Below are 26,986 nucleotides of genomic sequence, written 5' to 3' on the forward strand. Positions count from 1 at the left end.
ATTTTACTTTTGTTCAGTTAGAAAATACTTTTTGTCCAAAACAATGTAAACGTTTCAATTACAATTTGTGGTTTTCAAAATAAAGTTCACCTTAAAGAAAAGAAAAGAAACAAGAAATAACAGCTTTCTCACCTGTAAACAGCATGGGACAGCAGTTAGTGGTTGGTTGGAACTTGTTAGATGTCCATTATCAAAAAGGTATGGGGAATGTATGAAATTTTTTTTTAAAATGAAATTATGTATTTATAAAAGCAACACCATCCATATTTGAAGTAGTTTTTTGATCAACCACTCGAGACAAATAGATGAACAAACTGACTTCAAAAAGGTACCTCACATAACTTATTTATTTGTATTACAATAAAAATGCATAGAACAGATATACAAAAACTTTATTGAAATAATCAAGTCATTCTCAAGTATTAAAAAAAAAGCGATCACGTGGTTGAACAATAATCTTATACGTACAGTACATACAAACATCAGGCACAGATTTGGTAATCATCTGACTAGTGCAGGTGTCGTAGAACACAGTAATGAAAGGTTTCGGAAATATGTTAACAGGGTTATTGCAGCAATGTACAATCAAATAAATGTGAGTTAATGGCGGGTGGAAGCAAGGATTAATCCGAAAGTGAATGACAATTTGTATGATTTTTTTCTCTCTGGGTGACAAAACAGATATTTGATAAAAAAAAATCCTGATTCAATAAATGCAAGACACAATAATTTTGAAACACCACGTGTTTGCTGGACAATTTGAGCAAGAATTTGTCCCAGACGCATATATTACATAGTTACTAGTTACTACTTCTTAGAATTTTTGGATATTTCCACCTGCGTGGCAATCATGTTGATCAACTTCTCTGATATGCTGCAACCAGAGAAACACTGACCGTCCAAACGCACTGCTAAGGTGTGCATCTATAAAGACACAGGAAGGGATCCCTTAAAAGAAAAGTGTGAAGCACAATTACAAAACAAAGCGCAGTGACAGATAAAAGATTACATTTCAACTTACAGGGACAGAAAGGTCAGACAGTAAAACATAAAAGCATCAGGCAGAAGTGACAAGTATAAAAATAAGTGATGATGACTTTTTAAAGCATGTAAACATTTCAAGTAGCCACACACACTGTGCAGCGAGACAGAATGTAACATTTTATTTGTATGTGAGCGGTGGGAGACCGCAGTGAAGATGTTGATGATTTGTGACCCAAAGAACAAAAGAACAGGTAATGCTTTGACTTCAATATTTCAGACGGATGAGATGATTTCAACTCGGTCCTTAGCTCCTATTGTCTCTTTTTTAGTGTTTGTTTTATCATCTTACGTGGAGATAAACAGATTCCACCACATGAGGGCAATTTAAGTGGTGTCTAGTAAGTCTGCAATCCCAGAAGACATTTACAAAACTAACATTAAAGAATCTCACTGTGATTGTCTAAACTGTTCTGTGTGGCAAACCCCAACTATGTCACCAATGTCGACTGAAAGTATCATTACAGTACAAACAAAATGGAGAGATGATTTAGAGCTGAAAGACTGAGATAATGAACGGATAGTTAAAACATGAAAAAACATGTTTTGGGTTGTGGAGTTGCCAGTGTCTGTATACAGGTCACTCTTACAAGCTAGAGATCAACATCCTGACCAGCAGGGGGAGCTCTAACAGAGAAAAAAGATCATCGCTCATCTCTCAAATCAAAAGTGTTACAACCAGGTTCAGGGTCGAGCTAAACTGACTGAAACTGACATTCATGGACAGGGTCCAGTTATATTCTGCATATGGATACTGAAAAACTGAAATCAATGAAATGGATCAAAGTGGACCTGAACCTGGCTAAAGACATCCACGTAACACACTTCTCTGACCTTTTCTACCAGGCTTTTCTGACCTTTTCTACGGAGCATCTCCATCTCAAGATCGCATAGGCGCATCTGAAAACTCTCGAAATGTTTCAAGTGTTTGACTGTGTCTCACATCCAGCTGAAAAGGAACATTATGTGACATACATGCAAAGTAAATATGTGCAGCACTTCTCTCATAAAGCAAATAAAAGACACAGCATTTGTGCTAAAGCGATACAGTAGTGAGCTGGGAGGCGACTTTCAGATGATAAGGAGACTTTCATTCAAAAGTGAATTTAAACGTTCACACCAGAAAACAAGTCGTGGAGGGAAGGTAAAACAAATGACTGTGGAGCTATGAATTATCACAACGTTTTCACAAATAAAATACAGCTTTTTAAAGGATATGAGCAGCTGCATTCTAAAACACGGAGTTTAGTCCATAAGAAATCATTTCGTCCAAAGATAAATGACCACTGAACATTACAGAGCCATTCTGTCAAGTAATGAAAGCTTAGGTAGCTCAGGTTGCACCTGCGTTTTAAAGCATTTTTGACTCTGATCCACTGACATCAAAGTAAAGAAACTTTTAACAGCATTCAACACTTCCACGCAACAGCTGCAAACACTCATGAGGCAAGTTAAAGGGAGTACTTCAGACAGAGGCTCTACTCCGGCAACTTGAAATAACATATTTCGGATAATGCACTTGGGTTTATATGAGCAGTTTTTCCTATTTTCCTGTTTTTTTGTTTGTTTTGTTTTTGTTAAGTGAGATCCTGATGCAAAATTAGACAGCATTTGGATTTCTCCATCCATATCAAAATCAAGCCCTGACCTGCTGAGCTGTACAGAGCTAGACTCTCATTCCTCCTGTTTCCTGAAAGTAAAGTGTGTATTCACTCCACCAAACACCCTGTGTCAAACTGTAATAATTTGAAGCAACATGATATATCGACCAGTTAAAAAAAAAAAAAAAAAGGCACACAAAGTGAACTATGGGAAGGAGAAAACCAGCATTAATTGGATTCTAGAGAGGCTAAATGAGGACGTTAAAGTAAAAGAAACTTCTTTTCAGGAATGACTTAATAGTTTGTAAATTAATGAACACAAATGGTGAAGAAAACATAAGTTTCCACAAGTCTTTGAGGAGAAACGGCATTCTGAGTTGGAGCGAATCACAAGTAAATACTTTAGGGAGTGTGGATGGAAATAGCAGCACAAACTACGCCTCCAGCGACAATTAGCAGAAAGCGTTCACCAGGAAGCTCTTTTAAAGCTAGCAGCAGTAAACTGCTGCCTGTGGGAACCACTGGTTGTTTACCAAGAAGTGAAGTTTAAGAGCTTCACTCTTATTTACATTTGAAATATTTAGACACTCAAGAGTGCTGAAAACATAATCTTTTTTTCCATCAGTGTCAATAATGTGACACTGTGTCTTTTCCCTTGACTAAACAACAAAGAGTCCCAGGTAGACACATCCCTGTTCTTAGTCTCCTTATTTACATAATACAGCATTGAGACACTCCATCACAGAGCTGACACACAGTGTTAAAGCATTATAAAGGCCATATAAATAGTTGTGATATAAATATGTGCACTCAAAAAAAGACGCGGTCACTTTAAGTGTAGCACGTTCAACGGCAAAGCAGGGTTAGCTTGTCTACGGAAGTCTGATATCAAGTCAAAATACTATGATGGCTAGAGGTACAATGCATCAATTGCTCCAAGCTGAGGCTCCAAGTGACCATTATAATAATATCTTAACTTAAAGCTGCCAACTTTAACATCATGACCCTGTTCAAAATAAAACATTTGTCTGTTTGACCTTTTGGGAACAACCTCAAAAAGTCTTCATCTCTTGGGTGGTTTCAAACCGCCTGCTGCGTCATTGGCAGGTCAGGTCTGGATTGCTGAGCCAGGCCCAGATCTGGATCATCTCCTGCGGGGTCCTTGGGTGAACGAGCATTAAACTCTTGTAGGCGCAGGGGTTTGACCTGTACTTTTCCTCTATGTTAAAGGTCCTGAAGCCTTTGTGCTTCTCAGGGGCCAGCCCTAGCTTCCGCAGACACATACCTGTGTAGACGTCGTCAATGGGGTACAGTGCCACACGCTGTGACGCATTGTACAGACGAGCCGCGATGTCACCAGAGTAAAGGTACCCACCTCCTCCTGCGTATGGAGGGTACGTCCCGATGTACATGCTCTCTGGGATGAAGTACTTGACCTTCTTGTCTCGGTGTGGCCCTGCATTGGTGATCACATCGCCCACAAACAGATCCCTGGCTTTGGGCTCTGAGAGACGCTTAAGGAAGTCCAGAATGCGGTAGGTGTTGACGAAGACGTCGTCGTCGCCTTTGAAGATGAAACGAGCATCAGGGCAACGGGTCTGGATCCATTCTAGGAAGAGAACTTCTTTGACAGTCAAGTTGAAGAATGAATCCCGGTAATCCCACTGGATGATGTCTCTATGGCGGGCGCTCTCATAGTGCAGCATCTCGGACAGATCAGGGTGGTGGTCCCCAGCTGTGGCGTTGCCAAGAAGGAAGATAGTGACCACCGTCTGATTGGCTATAACTCCTGCCCGACCCCAGGACTGACGAATAGCCTGGCGGCGGTCGAAGTGTGGTGCCAAGGATTTGACAGCCAGGAGCAGGAATGGCGGCTCCTTACAGATATCAGGCTGGTCCACCATTGTCGGGTAGGAGCGGCATTGCATGTAAAGCAGGAAGTCCTTGAAGCGGTGTGGTAGGGAATTGTAGTCTTTCACCTGAGTGGTAACCCTGAAGTTAGGTTGGCAAGGGTCAGAGGATAAACTGGTGTCATTGAGCCAATCAGGGAGGTCTGCGGTGCTGTAGTTGGCGGCCAAGACGGGATTGTTCTGAACGTCCAAAATCTGCTGCTGGCGGTTCCAGTAAGCCAAGCTTGGAACCAGTTTAGTCCAGAAGGGTTTGGAGGGAATGTGGACCTTGTGACGCCCGTTTTTTTCTTGGTTGCTGTGTCGAGAGATGAGGATGAAGATGAAGAGGTTGACCATCATCACTGTCACCACAAGCTTCAGCCTCCTCCGCAGTAACGCCATGACGGTGTCCTGCACCTGTCACCACCTAAAGCACACACAGTGAACAAGAAATAAAGAGGTCAGGAATAGGAAACACTTTTGGTCACTGGCTGCATTTGAATACCATATCAGAGTGGACTGATAACCTGGAGGGAACTTTATAACAACTCAACAGTTGTCATTCATGTGTATGAACGGTGTCCGACTACGCCTCTGGTGTTTGGGGTTTTCATGAACATACAAGTTGTAACACTGTGCACCATAGAGCTGTTTGATCATTTTTAGGGAGTATATAAATTTGCTTCAGCTCTGGCTGGAGACATGGAACGAGAACCTCCGAAACGGACAGAAACATCAAATGCTTCAGCTTTGGAACAGGTTTGTGAAGCTGTGCGACTCACTAAAAAGATATTTTTTGGAACATTTCTCATGGCCATCCCTGGGCTTGTGAACTGAAATCCTCATTTATTTTAACAATTTGTCTTTCATTTTCCAGAACAGGTTACCATGCGATATTCAACAGATTAAGACAAAATGTTCCTTTTGTATGGAGAAAAATTATCCATTGATATATGGGTTAGGGTAACAAAAATTACTAACCTATTTTCTCATAAAAATCCCTATGCGCACAGTTATGCTCAGGAATACGACCATTAGCCCTCGATATCAGCAGGTTTAATGCCTTTCCGGAGGACAGACATGTTGTTGTGTGAAACCAACAATGAGGTTCACTTCTTGTTTTGCTGTCCTGTCTATGAGGATGTAAAAAGATGTACTTTCTAGTAAAATGGTCTCCATCTGAACAGATTTCTTTTCACTGAATGATTTCCTTTCTCCATCCTGCAGTGGAACCTGTTGTCTGTCTGTTATGTCTCCCATTTTCTTGTTGTGTTTTGCATGTTAAAGAAAAAAAAAGAAAGTACAACGAGTAATACGCATCATGATTACGTGGTGCAGAAATGTATTTTTAAATGTATTTTATCTTTAGTCAGGCAGACTCATTGAGATTAAGATCGGACCTGAGAACGACCAACATTCACAAAAACACAAAACAGAACGCAAATAAACAGTTACAAGAACCATTGATGACATCAGGTAAAAGGCTTTAAAATCTCCAAAGGGAACATAAAACTCCCGTTGCAGTTCATTCTATTTAAAAAAGGTGCATGCTGCTTGAATCTACTTCTGCCAACATTAGTGTGTACGTGCAGGCTTCGCAGTAGAGCTTCATGAATGAATGAAAACACAGCATGTCTGTTCTTGCCTGTAAGGAAGTCCATCCAACCTTCTGGTACAGAGGGCAATGATGAGTATAGAATTTGTCATTTGTGAGAAAGTGTAATGGACCGTGATTCATAGGTTTAACTGCTGAGGAGTTGATGGGGTACCATGACAATACAGTGTACCTCCATAGTCCAGAACAGACATTAAGGGTGATACAATAGTTTTATGGTTGGAAGAAGACAGAATTAATCTTATACAAGAAGCCATGGTTGACTTTTAATCTTTGAGTCAAATATATTTTTCCGTAAATGTATAACTACAGTGTTCAGCTATTAGACAGAGTGCAAAAAAGTGTGCTTTTCGGGAGCGAGGGGGGGCTTAAAAGAGACTAGAGCTAAAACGGAGCTTTCAGAAAGAGGGCAAAAAGGGCAATGTGTAGTAGGCTCACTATGAGAAATACAATATTGTGTTTCTGAACATTACAGACTGGCCGACAGGTTTGTAGTTTGAGCCTGTGTGGAGTCTGCATATTCCCCAGGTGCTTGCGTGGGTTTTCTCCAGTTACTCTGGCTTCCTCCCACAGTCCAAAGACATGTAGGTTAGGTTAATTGGTGACTATAAATTGCCTGTAGGTGTGAGTGTCAGCTGGGATTGGCTCCAGCAACCCTTAAGGATAAGCGGTACAGACAATGGATGGATGAACACAGCAGCAAACAGATTCTAGCAGGAGCCAAAAATGAGCAGAATATGTCTCCTTTAAGAGCACAGTCAGTCTTGACAAGTACTGATGGAAAAAAAGCAACATTTTTGGGGTAATGATTATGTGCTTTCCATTTAATGGAAAACAAGATAATGACTGCTATTTTTAGGGCCCGTTATGGGTAGCACACTGACGAAATGTGTAGTTTTACAACCTCTCTACTTGTTAAGAAGGAACCGGTTGAAAAGGTAGAGATGTAATGTCAAACAAAAACCACTGTGAGTCACATGGAGATGCTCATTTCAGCATTTTATTTAATGCTGCTGCAGGAACCTTCAGAATAAGGCTCAGTGATCGTTTCTATTTTCATATCATCCAATGGGATCACTGATAGGAGATCCAATTACCAGGTGGTGGCGTGAGTGGGTGGTGGGGCAGAAACGTCACAACATGCTAATGAAATACCACGATGGACGACTTAGTCTCAGTGTCAAAAGGAAAATGCAACATCTTCTTTTGGGGATATTACAGGTTTTACTCCAAAAGGTGAGCAGTATTAGAATAGATTTTTTGTTTTCATTTAACAATTCATTCCCTATTTTTAAAAATTACGGATGTGAGTTTAATTTGGATTTAAGGTAATGAATATTTATCTTGAGCTTGGCTCAGCATTAGTTGCATTAATAAACATGTAAGAGTGAGCATTTTATGCATGAACATAAAAACATCTATTTAATAGCAATGGCTTCTCTCACCAGGTGCTTGGTGTGACAGTATCATTGCATGATGTTCAATTTAACAGTAATATCTTTTATATCACAATCCGAAACATATCCATAACATTAACTACTCTAATGAAAAGCAAAAGTGAGCAAAGTTTTGGTGAGCAGGCATATGGACAACAGAGGCCGCAAACTAGTTTGTAATTAAGGATTTAAAATTCACTCATCACTTTTACTGGTTAACAGGGCCCAATGGGCAGACATGCTGCTCCACCAGAAACATCTCTAAATGCACAGCATGGGGCATATTTAAGAGGGTTTTCTAACATCTTAGTTCTAAAAGTAAGTTAGTTAAAATCTCCTTAATGTCAGTGTAGGAAAAAAACAATCATTGATCGTCCCTTCAATCGTTGACATATGATCCAATCACCAATCGGCACAAGGCTACTACAGAGGAGATAAAATATCTGAAAATCCAAATCACACACTAATTTTACAACTATAGTGATAGTTCTGCCTCAAACACCTCCCCACATGTAACAGATTCACCTGTTATGAGTGAGCATGGACGTAATGAATCACCCTGCAATAAATCTTAGTGCTTTCTATGTATCCGTCCTCCATCCGCATGTTCTTTGTTCCGCAATCATATCAGTGGTTAGCACTCAAATATCATATAAACAAGAGTTAGTGTCTCCTAGAATGCATGTGAGAAGAGTAGCGGTTGCCAACGGGGCCTGAAGCTGGTAACCACATGTCAAACTCATTAATTCTTTTCTATAGTTTGTTGCTGCCCTGCTATCCCACTAAATCTTTTGGCTCTGTGATCATTTTCACTCACTGTGTGACATTAAAACAGAAAATCATTCTGCAAACTCTGCAAATCAGCAATCTAGAGAAGTCATTCAGGTTAGGTTACCCAGCACGGTGTGTGTGTGTGTGTGTGTTCATGCATAAGTGTGTGTCCAGTGACAGTCATCATAATCACTAGCATACACACAGTAACGGGGAGATCTGGCTGCTGTCCAAACTAAATACAATAAAACAATTTTCCACCTGAGGTCATATTATGAGTTTATTCTGTAAGATAGCCTGGAATCACCTCCATCAAGTTGTTGTTGGCACTACAACTGTCACATACTGCTCTGGGCCTTTTGTTCGCTGCTGATGTTTACTTAATTGAAGCAATATGATGGCACAGGACAATTTAATCAATATTTGAGTCTGTGTTGTCACCTGGGATTTGGCCGCAGTTGGCCAGCATCAATTAAACCAAAAAAAGAAGAAGGAAAGAAATGAGGTGAACACGGGTGTGGTGGGAGGTTCGAGTCTGCCTCAGGTTTCTGCCTTGGCAGGCTCACACTGATATTTCTTTATGCCACGTCTCACTTTCTTTTCTCCTCTTACTTAAAATGTTTTTTTTTGTGCTTGCCAGTGAGGCAGCCACTCCAGTGTAGGGTTTTTGATTAATACATGAGCTACATATTTGAAATTCTTGTGGTGCTAATGGTTCTTTGCCAGATGATCAAAAATATTAACATGACCAAAATTATAAACAATTTTAAACAATTATTACATTTTTGTTAGCTGTTTTGCTTTTATTTAGATGATGTAAGAGAAAAGGAGGAGAGAGGAGGGATGACATGCAACAAAGATCCCAAGCCAAACTGATGACTACATGGTCAAGGTCTTCAACCCCTCGGCTACCAGGACGGACAAACAAACTGATGAATGGATGATGATAAAAACATTAAATAAATGGCAGTAAGCGTGCAGTTTTTGGTCTGAAATCAAGGCAATGGGCCAGAGGTTAAGCTCTGAAAGCTGAAAGTCTCAGCATCTGGGAAATATTATGGTCATTTGAAGGAAGTAGATTGTTTTTATTTCTTGACCGTTTTTGGTCAAATCCTTGTCAGAGAGAGAGAGAGAGAGAGAGAGAGAGAAAGAGAGAGAGAGAGAAAGAAGACTCCTGCCAGGCTAGTAGCCCTGTGAGGCTGTGTGAGTGATAAATGCTAACACTGGCATGTTAGCATGCTAAATTTACACATTAGCTCAAGACAAGTGTAGCTGTCATTAGTTTTGCAGGTGATGATGTTACTGCATGACAAGTTCTCACAATTCATCCTGAAGAGGGCATGAATGAGTTTCAAGACTCTCCTATTTGAGAGCTACAAGCAAATATTTGGCTTTGTTGCTTGAAAAATGACCAACCATCGTTATCAAAATCGTGGAGGTAGAACTGATTGTGATTAATATAATAATGCAAACAGGAGAGAGAGACAGAAAGTGGAACAGGCATAAAGAAAGAGGAAGGCAACGTAGCACGACAGAGCTATAGATGCTGTGGAGGATACACACAAAGAAATGTTTCCATCAAGTTTTACTCTCTGATCCTTGTTATAAAACAGTTAATTCAACCCAAACGGTGATAAAAATCTACCTGACAGGTTAAAAAAGAGAAAACTGACTTGTGCTTCAGTGGATTTATCTTTCTCTGCCTGTATCCTTCCTGTCTGTATCATGTTGCTTGCTCTGCCTCCTAGCAACAGCTCTGCACTGCTGTGCCCGTTTGCTTTCTTTCCTACTCCCCGTCCCTCATTTACCCCCTTTTTTTCCCCCTCACCTCGTCTGCCTGCCTTTTTCTGTCCTCCACCTTGTTCTCTTTCCTTCTTTTTCTTGCATTTTGCTCATGTTTGTGGATAAAAGAAAGAAGGGGAAGTCACATCCACACAGGATGATGACATATAATCCTGACGGTATATCAGTGTTATATTACCGACTACACAAGGACAAGCACAGACAAATCCATCTCTTCAGATCCCCTCCTTTTGCTGTCTTTTTCTCATGGATAATTAGGCTTTCCTGTCCTCTGCATCTCCATACAAACATGGAGACTTCTGGGAAATGAGGGGGTGGGGATTCCAAAGAAGGAAGCTAAACAGCATGTTGACAAGACCACAGCTTCCGGACGTCTAATTATCCATCAGTAGGGTGAGGCTAAAAACACACCTACCTGTAATGTTCTCCCTCTAACATTCGAATGCAAACTCCATGTCTCAATTTTGTAGATTAATGTTGTGGTTGTATTTGTGCAAATTTTAGCAAAAACCAAAACGTTGACACACGATGTTCTTATACAAATATACATAACAACAAATTAAGATGCAGAGTGCACACACACGGTTCCCCAATAAAGGACATACGAGTCAAAAAGTGGCCACACAGGAAGAACAGCATGTTTGTACCACAGCATGAAAGAGCACTTAATATGAATGATAAAAGCAGAAGTGGGAGAGAGTGCGGCATCTGCTCAGAGTAACATCTTTGACCAGACTTTTTACTACATGAAAACTCTAATGGTTTGATACATGCTTTACGCGGTAATGCATGATAATGATAATGTATGGGAAATAAAGCACCAGGCAGGGATGTAACCTGAGTGGCGTCTCCTCCACTGAGCTTAACCATGAGTCGATTTGATTGTTAGTGAGTTTAGCGTTAGTGCGTGGAGCCATCAGTGTTGCTATTGTTATATGCAGTCCAATATGGACCACAAAACAATAAACACACATTTAGAGCAGTGATTCAAATTTTATTAGTGTCCTTTTTATTTAACAAATTTAAACTCAGAAACAAGCAATTCCTGTGGCTATGGTATAAAATGTTTGAAATGCCCTTTACTAATTTTAAATGCAAATGTAATCCTCCACACATCTTAATATGACTGTGCTTACTCTGACTATTATGTCGTTACGGTTATGGTATTAACGGAGTGCTATGTGTGTTACTTTCTTAGGGGGTTCAGCAGAGATCGAAGTTGTGACCTTCAGGTTACACAATGTCTTTATAGCCAGACTTCATCCAACTTTATCCACAACGTCTCCTTTACAGAGCCAATGTCTTTCACTTCAAATCCTCAAATCTCACGGACAGTTAAGTGATGAAATAACAAGCCTGGTAACAATGAACTGAACTACACAATGCATCATAAACTGTGGGATTCAAATGCTAAACAAATAGGATGTACATAATTGAATGAGGAACAAGCATCAAGGTGGATTAGTTTAATTTCAGCTTAATCCAATTATACATTTAACAGCTTCCTCATGCAGGCCTTGTGTACTACTTAATGAAATGCAACAAAAGGTCTATTCATTTTTTAAAGGGATACCTAGACTTTCCCTTTTAACCAGTGCTTGCACAATGTGTGTTTGTAATGTGAATCCTCTGACCCTGCAGGGTTTGTAGGCCCCTGTTGGGGCTCTTAAATCACAAACTATTTTTTTTACAATTTATCCACAGTGCAGGTTAGATCCAAGTAACAGCAGCAAGCCAGATGGACTTTGATGCTGTTTCATTGATCAGCACAGAAAGCAGGTCTGTGGCACACAGATTACATCTGGCAGTAATCTACTGGACAATGCCAGTCTGTGTTTGACCATTGTGGTTTCCACCTGATAAAAGGCTCAGTGAGGTGAGGCGTCTCACCTGTGTGGGGGAGAGGTGTGGGACAACAGAAAACAACGGCAGCAGCAGGTTAAAATGGCTGGTTGTCTCTGTGTGTTTAGCAGTGTCAAAGTAGTTTAAATGTTTGAACAAATTTAAATACTAATAACAATATCTAAATGTAATATGTCCGAGGTATGTGCGTGTCACTTAAATTCACTCTTTGAAAAAGGAATGTGTCACCCAATCGTGTGCAGCATGCATAACAACAAGTCTGAAGGTATGAGTGCACATTGTGCTGTCTTACCTGTGCAGGTTAGAAGGCCTCCTCAGCTTGTGTCGTCTTGGCGTCTCTGCTCAGCTCTCTTACCCCATACTTAGCTTTGCCCTCTGGGGAACAGCAGCCAATGGGAAAAAAGGGATCAGGAGGAAGGTGAGATGAGGAAGTGAGAGGAGTATAGGAGGGTTGAACCTGAAAACATATCAAACAGTCAGTGTGTTAACAGTGGTGAGGAGCCTGTCCTGAAGGAAATCAATGGCCAGATTTACCTTTAAATTTTCTTCTTAAAGCTTAACAGTTGTTTTGGTCCTTTCTTTAAACGGAAAAATGCCAAACCATTAGTGGCTTTGGCTACTAAAATATGAGGATTTAATGCTTTTCTTTTGTTGTTACATGACACCAAACTGAATATTTCGGGGTTTTGGACTATTAGTCTCCCAGATCAGAGTTGAATACATCAACTTAGTCTGTGGGAGAACAGAAGGGTGAAAGTAGTTTGCATGGTGTATCTGGTTTTACTTACATTTTCAAGTGCAAGGCTTTTGTCAGGAGAAAAAAAAGCTGTCTGTTTACATCTGATCGCATTTACAGCATGTGTCTCCACTGAGACTAAACTAACCAACAAGCGGAGCAGCTCTTGCTGATTAGCATCATGTTCATTAGTTTTTCAGCTTCGTTAGCCACCCACCTGCCAAAAAATGCCTTCACAACAGCCTGTAGAGAAGCGGGCAGATGTCAGATGTCCAAAGACAGTACAGACTTTCATACTTTGAAGGAAAGCAGAGCTGAGATGGTTTCATTCTGTATTTTAGTTCTAAATGTAAAACATATATTTGGGATTGGGATTTGGATTTTTATACACTTTAATAAATAGAAATCCAAGAAATCGCCAGGAGATTTCTCCAGGAGATTCTAGTTGGGGAAAAGGTTTCTCTAATCCCCTCTCTAATTTTCATTATGTATCGGAGGAGCCTTAATTGCCTGCAAATGTCCCGACTGACAGTAAAGCATATACGTGCACAGGTAGAATAAAGACCACAAGACCTAATGTGTCACACAAGGGTGACATCCACAACACGAAGCAGACACTGAGCCTAAACAGTTCAGACCATTCCCACTGCCTCCCCAATGGAAAAACATAAGGAATTGCAGCATTTACCAGAAGCCCCACACAGACTGAAGGTGTCCTTCCCACCACTGATACCAGAGGCTGCTCTAATAGTTGTTTTCAGGGATTTTCATTAGTTTACATATATTTGTACTCATGTCATTTTCCCTCCTCAGGCTTAGAGGATTTTTTTTTACGTCTGAGCTTCTCTTACTCATGTAGCTCATGTAGACATGCTACCACATGCACATCTGCTGTGCTCCACATTCATCAGGGAATTGATGGGACTAAACATTTGATCTACCACCATGGTTCTCTGCTGTTTTCTGTGAAGCATGTCCAGAACACTGCCCATATTACTTGGAAGAGTGTGAATAGCTGATAAGGTGGCGCTGAAGTCATGAAGGGCCCGTCTCAAATTCAAATGACCATTTGTGGTTACATTTCTACTTTTCTCATATTTAGTTCAACAGCAAATTAAGACATTTCCACTTGGCCACATTGCTGGACAGGGGGACTGGATTTGGAAACCTTGTTCAAGTTGTTTGGAAAGCCTACTACTCCTCTGAGCTGCTCACATGTGATCAAATAAAGACAAGATGCATTTTAATGAATGTCAACACGGTTGAAGCCAAATACAGATGGAAAAAACATTAGCAGGGTACACACCATGCTGGCAAACTCCCATCTAAAGCATGTATTTTAAGCCTGACTCCAAACCAAGTATAAATATCCCTTTTGTATATTCGCTGTGTTATTGCTGCCAACAGACTGTAAAACAGTACTGATTAATAACACCAACAGGGGGCTTGCGAAAATAGACAAACACCAAATAATGGTAGTTTACCTTTAGTGGATAAATCATCACAACACAATTAAAAATAACATTTATGATCTTCAGCTTTTGTCAAAGAGTGATGTGGAAAGCTCTCTTCCTCCACACGACTGGGTTTTGTTAATCATTAAAGCACTGGTCCTGCTGGTTTAGATACGAAGGGTCAGCGGGTAACAAGGACTTATCACCTTTCACTGTTTGGTGTAAATGTATAAACTGCTTGAAATATTCACTTAAAGATTATCCAACACCCAAAAATGTTGAGCAGAAGAGTTAATCAACGATGGAATGTGTCTTGAGTGTCTGAATGCATTCAGCGACTCTAATCTTCGTCCGATCTGTGTACTCTAGATTTTGCTCTGTTTGTCCTTCTTCTTGTACAAAAGAAAAGTACTTCTCAGATTTAACACGTCTGCTTGACTTGTTCAGAAACTTTCCACCTTTAATTCCTGGCTTCCATTTCTAACATAGCTGCTGCCACATTAATCCTTTCTTTTAACACATTTTACTGTTATTGTTAGAAGACATCAAATAATCCTGCACGCTGTCGATCACTTGAATTTACTAGGCTAAATAAGAGACACATCACACACCAGCAAAAGACTCCCTATTCAGAGCTAGACTGATTAATTGGACAGCCCTGTTTATTAGCTGATATTAGCCTTTTGCAGATCACAGCTCACAGTTCTTTCAGAAAACAAATCAAATGGATCCATGTCAAAATTGTTTAAGTTAAGAAAAAAATCTAAAAGTGTGTGGACCAGAAAAGAGTGTGAGGTGCCCATCTGACATCTGCAATGACTACTAGGTTGTGTCATTGCTACAGGGCTTTCACAACTGCTGTGGATTTAAGTATCAGGTAAACACATTAATTCTGAAATAATACTGAGGTTAACGGCCTTTTCTGCTCCCAGCTGAGAACAGAATTAAAGAAGCTGCACTGATTAGCCTGTTTTACTGTTAGCCAAATTTTAATGTCTGGACGCAGAATTGAAATGACTGTATGCAAAAAACCAAGGCTAAAAAAAAGTATATGGTACTAATGTGTGAGAGCTTAGTTTGCGGTTAGCTCACCCACACACATACGGCACACAAAATAACTCATATGCAAGAGGCCCCTAGCAAAGAGCATGTGAAGCCAAGGCAGGCTTATAGTGCAGAGTGCTGTACGTGTGTGATAGTAGATAAAGAGGCAGCACAGCAGACGAGTTTCCAGCACTGAGGCCATATGAGGTCTCTGGGCAAAGTCCTGCTCTTAACTTTTAACTGCTCCAACAGTTGGTGTTGGAATTAAGATAATAAAGGGATATCTCACCAATCAGAGAAGCACCAAAAAAAGGCAAGCAACAGACGATAAAGGTGAGTACATGGTTCAAATGAAATATGCCAGTCATGCTGAACGTACAGGCAAAATGTTTGTGGTAGTTTGGTTTAGCCTTTTACCTGTGAGCGCCTCCACCTGACAACAAGCCCTACGTAGGGTTGGGCTCTGAAATTTCTTACCAGCTACTGAACACCAAAACAAACAAAAAAAATCTTCATGTTCTACTTCTTAAATTCTAAAGACCCATGCCATGCTAAAAATGCATCTGCTTGAAACATTATCAGCATAGAGTCCTACAACTGGCCTATGAATATATCTAAAGGAATCACTGTTTACACAAACAAGGCAGAATCAATTTTCATATCATAGAACATTACGGCCCGTCACCCCAATCAGGAATACACAAGACAATTTACTATTCTGGTTGCCAAACAATGTTATAGTCCTTTCCATTTCTCAGTTTTAACTTATTATTCACTGTACATGTTACTTCTTGTCTTTTCTGAATAGCCTCTGTGTATGAATCGTGCTATACAAATAAACTTTCATCCTGCACCTGTGTAGATTATAACTACCAAAGGGATATTTTGAGCACTACTTGACCCAGGTCAATAGAGTATACGAGGATGTTACGGCATGAGGGAATGTGGGCCTAATAGCGACATGGTGCGAAGAGAGAGTGCCATAAATAGCCCGAGGGCTGCAACCGAGAGAGGTGCTGTCTGAGCTGGAGTCTGCCCACCAAATATCGACAGTCAACACAAGTATTCACAGAGGGCTAAAGGTCCCACCGCGATTACAGTTAGTCACAGACACGTGGGCTTGGTGATGAAAGAGTATGGCCTTTAACAGTGGTTCTGGTGTTTCTCTTACACCTTTTAGTCAGGAAACACACACATCAGGATCCGGCCTGTTTACCAAACAGCTACAGTATCTTATATCAAGGCCATACTGTGATAAATAACCTTAAATTTCCATGCTGCACGCATAGTGGCCCCTTTTACTGAATGACAGATATGTCTCTTTGAAACAATAATGTCAAGTTGCTTTGTCAGAATATTGATTGATTGTGGAGGTCAGGTTAGCGATCACTCAGTGTGCCCATAGCTGATTAATAGTTCAGTTTATTTTTACCCATCTCTGTCCAGCTTTGTTGTCCCCGTTTTTAGCTGCATGCCTATTTCTATCCATGTTCCTGTAAATTCTCTGTGCAAGTGCACGGACAGAAAGAATCAAGTCCCTTGTATGTGTACAAACACTTGACCAATAAAGCTGATTCTGATTGTGACTGTGTCTTGCACCGTGACACTCGCCCTAAAAGATATTACAAAAAGATGGCTTTCCCACTTTCAATATCTTAAAGTAAATCTTCAAAATAAATGCTTTAATGCGTTTTATAAAATGAAGGAGTAAAGAGAAACTTGCATCAGCTCACAATAATCCTGCCGTACACACACACTCACTTTAAATAGAATGGAATTTCTAATTATCAACAAATACTTGTCACTCCAACTTCGCATGCTAAAGGTCACCTCTCTCTATGGCGTGACTCATTCACTCACACTCAACACAATCTAAACTTAAAGATGTGCGTGTGCGACTGGAGCCAGTTAATGCATTGCACAAACATGCTAAATTTAATCCCGAGGCGTGACTCACAGGGAGATGACGAGCAATTGCTTCATGTACATATCACAGGCTGTAAAATGAAGTATGTACTGTATACTGCCATGATTATAGTTTCCAAGGTTAATGACTGTAGAGAAGTGAAAACCTTCCTTTAAATCTTTTTTTCTTCAGAAATGTAATATCCACATTCTGACAGTATAACAATTTGTTTTAAATTTTGGGTTTAGCTGCTAAATGCTCCATTACATTCACCTGATATTCACAAACTATGTCTACCTTTTAGTGCACTGCAGAGCTTATTTGCTGAAAACAAAAGCTTGATGTATCTGGAGGCAAAGAACACTGAAAATTGACCAAAACAATAAAGTTGTAGACAGAAACAAAAGAGAGAAAGACACAATAAAAAGGTATGTAGAACTGTGACCCATTTCATATTACACATTCTTACTTAACATACTGATATGACAAAAATATTGCTTAGTGCTTTTTTTCTAAAATATTGAAAAGACAATAATTCAATAAATGGCATTTGTGGCAACAATGCAAACTTATATCCAAATGTCCAAAATGTAACGTAATACATAGTGTATAAGCAGCTTTGCTGTGTGCTTCTGGGGATGATGAAGCAACTACTAAGAGAAATAAAAAAGAAAGATTTCTGTCTTAACTGTTGCTTTGCACTCATTAATCTTTATGCATTAAAGTGACAGAAAGCCTCACTGCAGCTGTGGTGGATGTAGTTGTTCAGAGTCAATGGAGAAATTTCCACTGAATTTCAACTAATGACAGCAATCATCAGAAATGACAGCAATCATCAGAGAAAGTCAAAGAGACTACCACAGAGAAACAGTCTCAGAGTATTACCAAGTATATATCATATTATAAAAGGAAACATTAAAGAGATGGCTCGTAAAATAAGGCAAGGCTGTCTCGGAAGTCAGAAAGGAAAAGAACAGACAGACACAGTGGCTTCGTGTATTGTAATAATGCAACTAACACTAATGCAGCGAGGATGGCAACAGCCTCAATAAGTTGTTTATATCATGAAGTATTTTGACAACTCCCTAGATAAATCACATTTACTTAAACGAAGTCCTTTTCCCAAGCGAGCAGAAAGACAAACAAAAACACGTCATTTCTACTTAATTTTAATTGCTAATTAAAATTGCTTAATTTTACAGGTGGAAATGCTTTTTTGTTTTTACGATTTGCAGTACACAACATTCAGCACCAGATCAAAATCATATTAAAATAATCAAATATTTCATGTGCATTTAGTGTGTGTGAGCGTGCACAATGAGTAAACATCACTCACATAATAGATCGATCGACTGATCTTTGGGTAACCATATGATATTCAAGGCTCTTCTGTACTGCGCTCAGATCAGAAATAAAAGACAATGACCTCAGACAGCCTGCAAATACTGTGATGACTGAAGAGAAATTTGGAAACAAGTTGAGGAGGGCTGATTAGTTCCTGTGCAAACATCAGAGAACTGGCATATCTGGCATTGCGTCCGGATTATGAACTATAAACAGATAAGTATGCAGCACATCCTCAGGGACTGAGGGCAGGAAGAGAGTATGGGACAGAGGGAGAGGAAGAGCGCAGACAATGTTGCAAACAAGGCTTCAATCCACTAACAAAGAACTGTTGTGCCCTACTTTGTGGCATAAGCAGCAAGAACTTGCAGCAAAAGAAGCGTTTAACAGTTTAAACTTGATTTGAACCTTGAAAGTGTCCTAGTTCCATTATTTCATTGGGAGAGCGGTACTGTGCTTGTGAAATTGTTGAGTAAACTTTGTAACTGTAACTTTAAAAAGAATCTGCTGGGGACCAAACTGTGGGTATAAGAAGATGTCAAGTTGAGATGTACTTTGTGACATTTCATTGACAAAACAAAACAAAAAAACCCAAAATAATCTGCAGATCCTAAAATAAAGCAATATATCTTTGGTCTCGCTGACCTGCTACCTGGTGGAAAAAAATATTGCTCACTACTGGAAAAGTTACATTACTCCAAACATTACTAGTAGGATACTCCGACACTGTGCAACCTACAGCTTACAGTGACAAATCCATAACAAGGCAACAACACAAATGTCAGATCAGAATATTGCCTGTATCTTGAAACAGTATCCTGTATTATTTAAATCATGGAGTTTTTTGCATTTGAGGTATTGTGCTGCAACCCCTGTGATGATGCTAGTGCCAGTTAACGGTTAGTTCAACTTCTGAACCTTTAATAAGTGGTTTAGGTTTTTACTGCATCATCACATCCTTGTGTACATCTGCGCTTTCCCGGAAATGCTCGCGCCAACTTCAAACAATAATGGTGGACTATGCCACCTCCTTACAAAAGTTGCTCCAGTCTTTGCAAGCCTACACTGTCATCCAAATATGACTGGTCCAATGCATTTGTGTTAAGTAACATCCTTTAATTCTTATTATCACTGAACGTCATGATTTACTAACCCCTGCCCCTGATGTAAACGGTTCTTAGTTCTAGACCAGGTTCACGAGAGCTGGTTCTTCTGTTGTAAAAACATAATGAGCTGGTTTGAGATTAGGTACAGACTCTGAATGGGCTCTTGGTGGAAAAAGGGGAACAATAACACTTCTTAAGTGGTCATAAAACCTAATTCTAGGTACATGTCCCCAAGTAGAAACAAAGGTGGAATAAGGAACAATGGCTACACCCCCCCGGTGGAGAAGGCCCAGCTGTGACCAGTTCTGCAAAATGCTGCTTCAACTTTAACAGTGTTCACACCCGAATAAGTAATACAAGTGAGTAGTGTGGGACCTTTAGCCAGTTTCATACACATTGCTCAAATTCTAGGAGACCATAGCAGGACAATGATCTCAAACATGTAATCACGGTGACCAGTTCCTCTTTTTAATGGCCATATTGCTGAATGCTCTTGACTGACAGAGAAGAAAAAGACCCTGAAACCGGCAAGCAGCAAAGATGGCTGCAGGACAGAGGTGGCAAGTTCTGTGGGGAGATATCTACCCTCAAACAGTGCTACACCTTAAATTTGAAGCAGGAAGTCACCACTTTAACCTCATAGCGTGCTGAAATGTAGAGCTGACACACAAAATGCGTCACTGTCCTAAAAACGCCTGAATGCACTTTGATATATTTGAGACTTTAGTTTGCTTAGTTTTGTGAATATACGCAAGGTACCACTTACATAAAGGCTCTCTGTGTGCTCTGGCCTTCATAGGCAATACTGGTGTAAGTTTATTTTTTCCCCTCGTCATTAATGTCTAAAACCCACCGATTTATTTACCATTCTCGGGAGCTACTAGAGTCGGATAAATGACTGTAACATTATGGACTAGCCGTGTCCATGCAGCAGTAATTCCCTGTAAGCTGTTTTTAATGGATCATGGAAAACAAAGGCAGCCAAACACTTTAATAGCAGCAGCTGCTTCTTACTGTGGGGGGGGGGGGGGGGGGGGGGGACACACACACATACTCTTAGGTTTAGACTCCTTATGGGGCATCATTAAGAAAAAAATAAAATAAAAGAAACAAAACCTGCCATTTGGACAATAAAGTCACTCTAAAACTTCTATTTTGTGTAGTCTGATTTTCACATTGCTTTTGTAGTTAAACCAGTGTCTCATTACAGAACTGATGCAGTGGGTTTGGAGATCACAGTGGCCAAAGTGACATCTATCAAAATCACTCCGGATATCTGTACCGTTCTTGGGTTTAAAAACCTTTTACCAGAAGAGGTATCAATGGATGGAGTAAGAAGGAGAGGGTGCCGGTAAAATTATGAATAAGCATATTTCACATCATGGGTCGCAACACAGGAAGCATGGAAATAGTACATCATGTAGCATTGCAACAGATAATAAATACTGTGCATCTTCTTGCTCTCTGCAAACGAGGACTTTACTTTTGTTATTACCATCAAGGATAACTACAGCTGCATGCTATGTAAGCTTAGAACGCTGACATTTTGCAAGTACAGTATGCTTGATGTTGTCTTAGTTGTATTCAGAAGGGGAGCTCATTATCAGTTCCACCTTTGTGTGACCTGAGTGCAGATATGTCCAGTGCATGTTTAGCTTGGCTCAGCAGAGAAACTTTAGGGAACAGGAAACCTTTGCTCTATCAAATGTACATCCAAGGCGATCTTAATCACATTGTATTTAACACGTGTAGAAACTGAAAATAGGTTATGGTGGTTTACTGAGCAGAAGAACTACTTCTAGACTAGCGATGGCTGCACTCAGTGACTGCATGGAGTAGACAGTAGTACTGTACCTCATCATCAAGATGCTGATTTGTACTGATGTACTTCAACAAAAGTGAGTGCGCCTCTTGGATGTACTAGCCACCAACTTGTGATCATCTAGTTTACAGTGACAGCAAAACTTTGACATGTTTTACTTCTCATTTTAGCACAATGTCAAATATAAGTCAAAGTTTGTTTGGTGAACCAGTTAAAAAAATGCAACAAGCAAACCAGTACTCAAATAAGCTGCAATAATAATGCTGCTGGTTGCGTTACCTCCTGGATAACTGGTGTCATAGCAGTATTTACACAAGCTGGGCAAACCTAGTGAGCCACATGGGAGTATTTCTACTCTGGATGTCCACTAATGTTAGAAAAAGAGTTATTGTGTCATCGTTTTATCAACAGAGTCACGTTGTGACAGTGTTGGTGGCAACACGGGGCATGAAAATTCCTTCAAAGATTAACCAAAGGAAACAACCAATACCAAGAGGAACTGGTTGACTACGGAGTGTTTCTGTAAACTGGTGCTCTGTCTGGCTATACAACAATTTTTCATTTTCTCATAGGAATGCTACATGTGACAACATATCTGCACACGTTAACTATTTACTTAACAAGGTCTCATTATGTGAGTGTAGTCTTCCCACCTGCTCAACTGTAGATATTCTTCTGTTTTTCTGTACTTAGAATGAACAGACAAAGTCTGTTTTCTCTGCAGATTTGTTAGGTGATATGTGGCTGGTCTGAGGTGTCACTGGAGAAAACTTTGGATATATTGCACAATAGTACTGTGTTACAGTCTCTCTAAGCAGGTCAGTACAGATTTCTGTGTCAACGTGAATGACGACAGTGTGGTTATTGTACAGACCTGATGGGATGTCCCCATATTTAGCAGCACCCGTGGGTATCTCCAGGTCTCCCATTTGGGATGTGCTACTGACCTTGAAATGAGAGGAAGACAGATGAAGAGCCAGATCTTTAAATTGCTGCACCCTTCCAGCCAAACGGAAATAATTTGTTCAACATTTTAGATGGCCAAAACACCTTTGAATGCTCATTATGAATTTTTTTAAATCTGTACTGACACACTGCAGTGTGGTGCCCTCTGTGGGTGACCATTACTACTCATCAATCTTCCTCTACGCATCCCAAGAAACTGTTAGTCAGACAATATCAGGAATGGCAACAAGGAGGGGTTGATTAGATGGCACGGAGTATGTGAGATGAATACATTAGAGTGGATCTAGAACATGTCCTGTGTGTAAAAAGGGTCACAGGTTAGAATTAATCAACAGGTGAACGCACATCCTGTGATGGTCAGAGTGTCCTTGAGCAGGAAACTGGAGCTCGTGTCTGCTCACTGCGCGTTGCTGAGGTGGGGGAGATCATCAGCAGATGTCTAAAAGCAAGCGCTCTACACACGCTGTGGAGAAATTACTGGCTATTTAAACAGAGTGCTGGCTGTGCCTGAATGGAAGAATGGCTCTGAGATGAGAATTATTTTATTTGACACAAACTCATCCATCCATTTATATAAAGGTACATTTTATAGTGGGCAACTTGCATTCAAATACAGTGGACTGCTTGTAAATGCACGAGTGAACAGACAAGCTGCATCCGAGAGTCATTATCATGACTACAGTACAATCTGATGAGGACAACAGAAAGCTATAAAGGCAACAACATATGAATCAAGGTAATACATTGATGGTTTCAGCAAAACTACCAAACAAGCCAATTATGTGTTCCAAAATTATTTTCCATATAAAATATATAGACCATTATTAATCTGAAAAGAGGTTTGCAAAAATAGATTCTCTTTCTTATAATAATAGTGATAATAAGAATAAGAATAATAAGAATAAGAATAAGTCATTATTCTTGACCATCATTAATATTCTGCAGGACAAATATCAAAAGTGACATTACAGATGTGAAAATGTGTTAGATTTAACCTGGTTTACATCAAGTTCCTTTTCTGCAGAACAGGAAGCCCCAAGAACCACATCACAATGCTATGTCAAAAACAGAAACAGTCAACAGCAATTAAAAAAGACAACTAAACACAAACGGCTCTAAAGACACTACAGAGGGGGCCCAAGGTCGAGTGACTCGTTTCGGGTGTGTCCTTCCATCAGATAGTGTTCATATGTCTGTTTGAAATGTGAAATAGAAGTAACTGCTCAAACATAATATGGGATCTCGTTCAGGAGTTTGGTGTATGTGTAAAAATAATGATCTCTAACCATGGTTGTTTTTGTAAACCCTTACTGGAATAAGCGCATATAAAAACTGACTCAGTGATCCGTCCCTGTCTTGTATTGTGTCTGGGAAGTAAGTGCTGTAGGGGAGTCATTGTTTTGGGTCTCAAAGTTTCACGACTGTTCTGAAAAGTCTGCGGTGCTGTGGAGTCCAAGGAGCAAGGTTGTCATGGATCTTATGGGCTCTAGTTTTCCTTGGTGAGGGACCAAATTGGGACTCAGTAGGAAATTACTGAAAGAATGATTGCTCGTAGATTTGTGTTTGAGACAGCATGGGTCAGATCCGGTCTGATCATAACGTAAACCTAGAGTTTCTGATTGAGTTTCTATATGTGGCTGCTTTCTCAAAGCATACTCATTTGTTAACTTGTTTTTTTCTGGTCATAATTTAGCGCCATTATTATTTCCAGCGAGTCAGAATCTTTCTCCAGACTGGATGAAGGCTACTCATCTGTGGTTTGGACTTTTCTGTCTAAACATAGCAAGGCTGCGGAGCTGCCACACACATCTATGCAGCAACTCTGGAAAATGGTGCTCACGCGATTAAGAACTTTTATCTCGGAAAACACACATGGGAACAGAGCGAGAGAGAAGAGACAAGATAGAAGACGAGGAGAAGAGAAGGCTACTTAGTAAGTTCTTCAGGCTTCTTCAGGTTTAAAAATACAGGTTAGCAGAAATAAATGGCAGAATCATTCAGAATTATTCTCTAAATTATCTCTTTCAAATGTGGGATTAACTCACCTATTAACTTGTTTTCCTGCCACAGACATTTTATTTGTTTGTTTATGTCTCGAAGGTTTCAGGGACACTTGGAAATTTGAGTGTCAGGCTGCTGTTTGGTGTTTTTACTGACCAGGGCTGCAACTAATCATTCTTTTCATTACTGATCCATCTGCTGGTTCTTTCACCATACATTGATTTATTGTTTAGTCTAAAAAAACGATGTGCTAATTGTTGGAAATGCCTGCCTCTACTTCCAAGACTTCAAGCTTCCCTTTCTGTCCAAAAAAAACCCACTATGTTCAATTAACCTCTGAATTGCTTGATACAACACGAGAGGAGATGCAATTTCACATTGGAGAAGCGGTAAACGGTGGATGTTTGGTGTATTTGCCTTCATCAGAAAGGTTGATTAACTTAGTATCGATCTACTTAATCAGTTTGCCCTTCAACATCGCCATAGGTTAGGATTTAAGCCTGTGTTTCTGCTCTGATATTGCTGTACCGTGTTTCCCAAACTTTTATGTTGTACTTATTCTTGATTTAGTTAGTCTATTTTCCCGTTTCGTTACTTAAAAACTCTTCCAAAACGAGAGAGGAGACGGATCCCTGCTCCTTAAACCCATATGTTACCCGTGAAGCCTCTCTCTCTCTCTCTCTCTCTGCGTTGCTTTGCTCACTTCTCTTAGATGGTGTTTAAATCCTGACAGAAAACTCCTCCTGAGAAGGGGAAACTCACTTGTTTTCAGCCGTCCTCGTCAGCCCAAAGTCACTCCGAGAAGCGCGGAGAAGAGAATAAATCCATGCGTGTTTTTCGGCGGCTTTCGGACGTCGTCTTTCCACCGGGACTCGGCGGTGTTTCCTCCCCGCAGACGGCTGGACACTCAGTGCTCGTTAACAGGACAGACTTCTTCTTTCAACTGCGATGACGCTGCGCTGCTGTTTTTGGGCGGAGCGAGGCTCACACACACACACACACACACACACACACACACACACACACACACACACACACACTCACTCACACCCACATCCGCACACACACACGCTTACTGTATAAATGTGCTACCTCCCCTCCCCTACAGTCACCAGTCGAGCGGAAACCGGTTGAGGAGCCTCACCTGCTGTCACTGAGACCATTTACTCACATTTACTTAACGACCATTTCAGGTGCTTTTACGTCACTGAGTCGTTCCATTTATTTTCCATTTTACCTCTTGGCCTCTACAGGGCCGCACTTATTTCACAACATTAGTTACTAGTTACTTTGCAGATTCTGGCAAATTATACAAAACATAAACCAACTAATAGATTATGATGAATTATAATGGATTAAGATGCCCAGCAGCATAGAAAGTAGATTAAATGATAAGATAAGATAAGATATTTATTTATTGATCCCTCAGTGGGGAAACTTTGCTGTTACAGGAGCTCAAAGGGACAGACAAAAAATAAATAAATAAAAGCACACAGTTAAGAATTAGAAAAATTAGATAGCAGAATATAATATAATATATACAGTGGTAAAAACCTATGTACACAAAAAAATATAATTACAGAGACAACAACAACAGGGTGAGGTGAAGTGGGGTGAGAATTATTGTACAGTTTATGTTATAGTAAAGTGCACAGGTGGTGGTGGTGGTTGGTGCAGCAGACTATAATGCAGCATTGTACAGATGTAAATCTTAACATGCTGCATCAGTAAAGTGATGTACAAATTAATGTATTGTAAACCAATAATATAATATTCATTAATCTGAAATGGCCTTCTCTGCATAATGAGTACTTTATGGTACTTTAAGTATATTTTGAATCTACTACACTTGTATGTCAATTTAGATAAGATTTTGAATGCAGGACTTTTATAATTTACATACATTTTACATTCATTGAGTGTTTTTACACTGTGGTATCACTGTTTTTACTTGAGTAAAAGATCCGAGTAACATACTTCTTCCATCACAAATAACCAGATGAGTGAAATAATCTAATTTATAATAACCAATGAGATATTCAGAGGTTTTCAGGTCCTTTACTTAAGTAAAACTCTACAGTTAAATTACATCATTACAGCCAATCCTCCTGTTTAGTGGCCTTTGTAAAGAAAAATGGTTTATTTAGAAACAAGAGAAAATTTTCAATATCCCAAATTCGGAGATACATCCAGACAGGTATAGTCTTCCCTTAAAGGAATAGTTTGATGTTTTGGGAGATGTGCTTAATTCACTTTTCTTGCTGAGAGGTAGATGAGAAGATCAATACCACTCTCATGTCAGTGCATAAACTATGGAGCTAATAGGCAGGAGGCCATTACAGCTGGAGAAGAGTATCCTTCCAGTCATCTAAGATTATTCATCATAACAGTGATCGGCTGACATGTCCATTGTCTCTTTGTTTACTAAGTTACTCAACACAGTGGCTGTCACTAGCCTGTAAACGGAGATATCAGTTACAGGTAAGTAGGAGGGAGACACTCTTCAACATTTAAAGCAACTATTGTATTAAGACCCATTAGTGTAAAAAAAAAAAGAAGCTTGAAGCCCTCTGCTGATTTATTAATAT

The 26,986-nt window shown here is 39.9% G+C and overlaps 1 protein-coding gene across 2 annotated transcripts; it reads right to left on the reverse strand.

Moving 5' to 3' along the window:
* Positions 1 to 338: 338 nt before the first annotated feature.
* On the reverse strand, positions 339 to 25,285 carry b3gnt2b (UDP-GlcNAc:betaGal beta-1,3-N-acetylglucosaminyltransferase 2b). 2 transcript variants are annotated; one of them, XM_070841359.1, is made up of 3 exons: positions 25,161 to 25,285; positions 12,312 to 12,476; positions 339 to 4,958 (listed from the first exon to the last, which is right to left on the reverse strand). In XM_070841359.1, the coding sequence occupies exon 3, from the start codon at positions 4,931 to 4,933 to the stop codon at positions 3,740 to 3,742; it is 1,194 nt and encodes a 397-aa protein (XP_070697460.1). In that variant the 5' UTR covers positions 4,934 to 4,958; positions 12,312 to 12,476; positions 25,161 to 25,285; the 3' UTR covers positions 339 to 3,739. The 2 variants fall into 2 exon arrangements, with proteins under 2 accessions (XP_070697460.1, XP_070697461.1); XM_070841360.1 differs by lacking the exon at positions 25,161 to 25,285 and adding an exon at positions 22,306 to 22,370.
* Between the last annotated feature and the right edge of the window lie 1,701 nt (positions 25,286 to 26,986).

Source organism: Pempheris klunzingeri, chromosome 12, assembly GCF_042242105.1.
Source record: "Pempheris klunzingeri isolate RE-2024b chromosome 12, fPemKlu1.hap1, whole genome shotgun sequence".
In the NCBI taxonomy this organism is placed as follows: domain Eukaryota; kingdom Metazoa; phylum Chordata; class Actinopteri; order Acropomatiformes; family Pempheridae; genus Pempheris; species Pempheris klunzingeri.

What these genes read in the sequence shown, in the direction of transcription:
- b3gnt2b (XM_070841359.1), bottom strand. Translation starts at nt 4,933, where the DNA reads ATGGCGTTACTGCGGAGGAGGCTGAAGCTTGTGGTGACAGTGATGATG.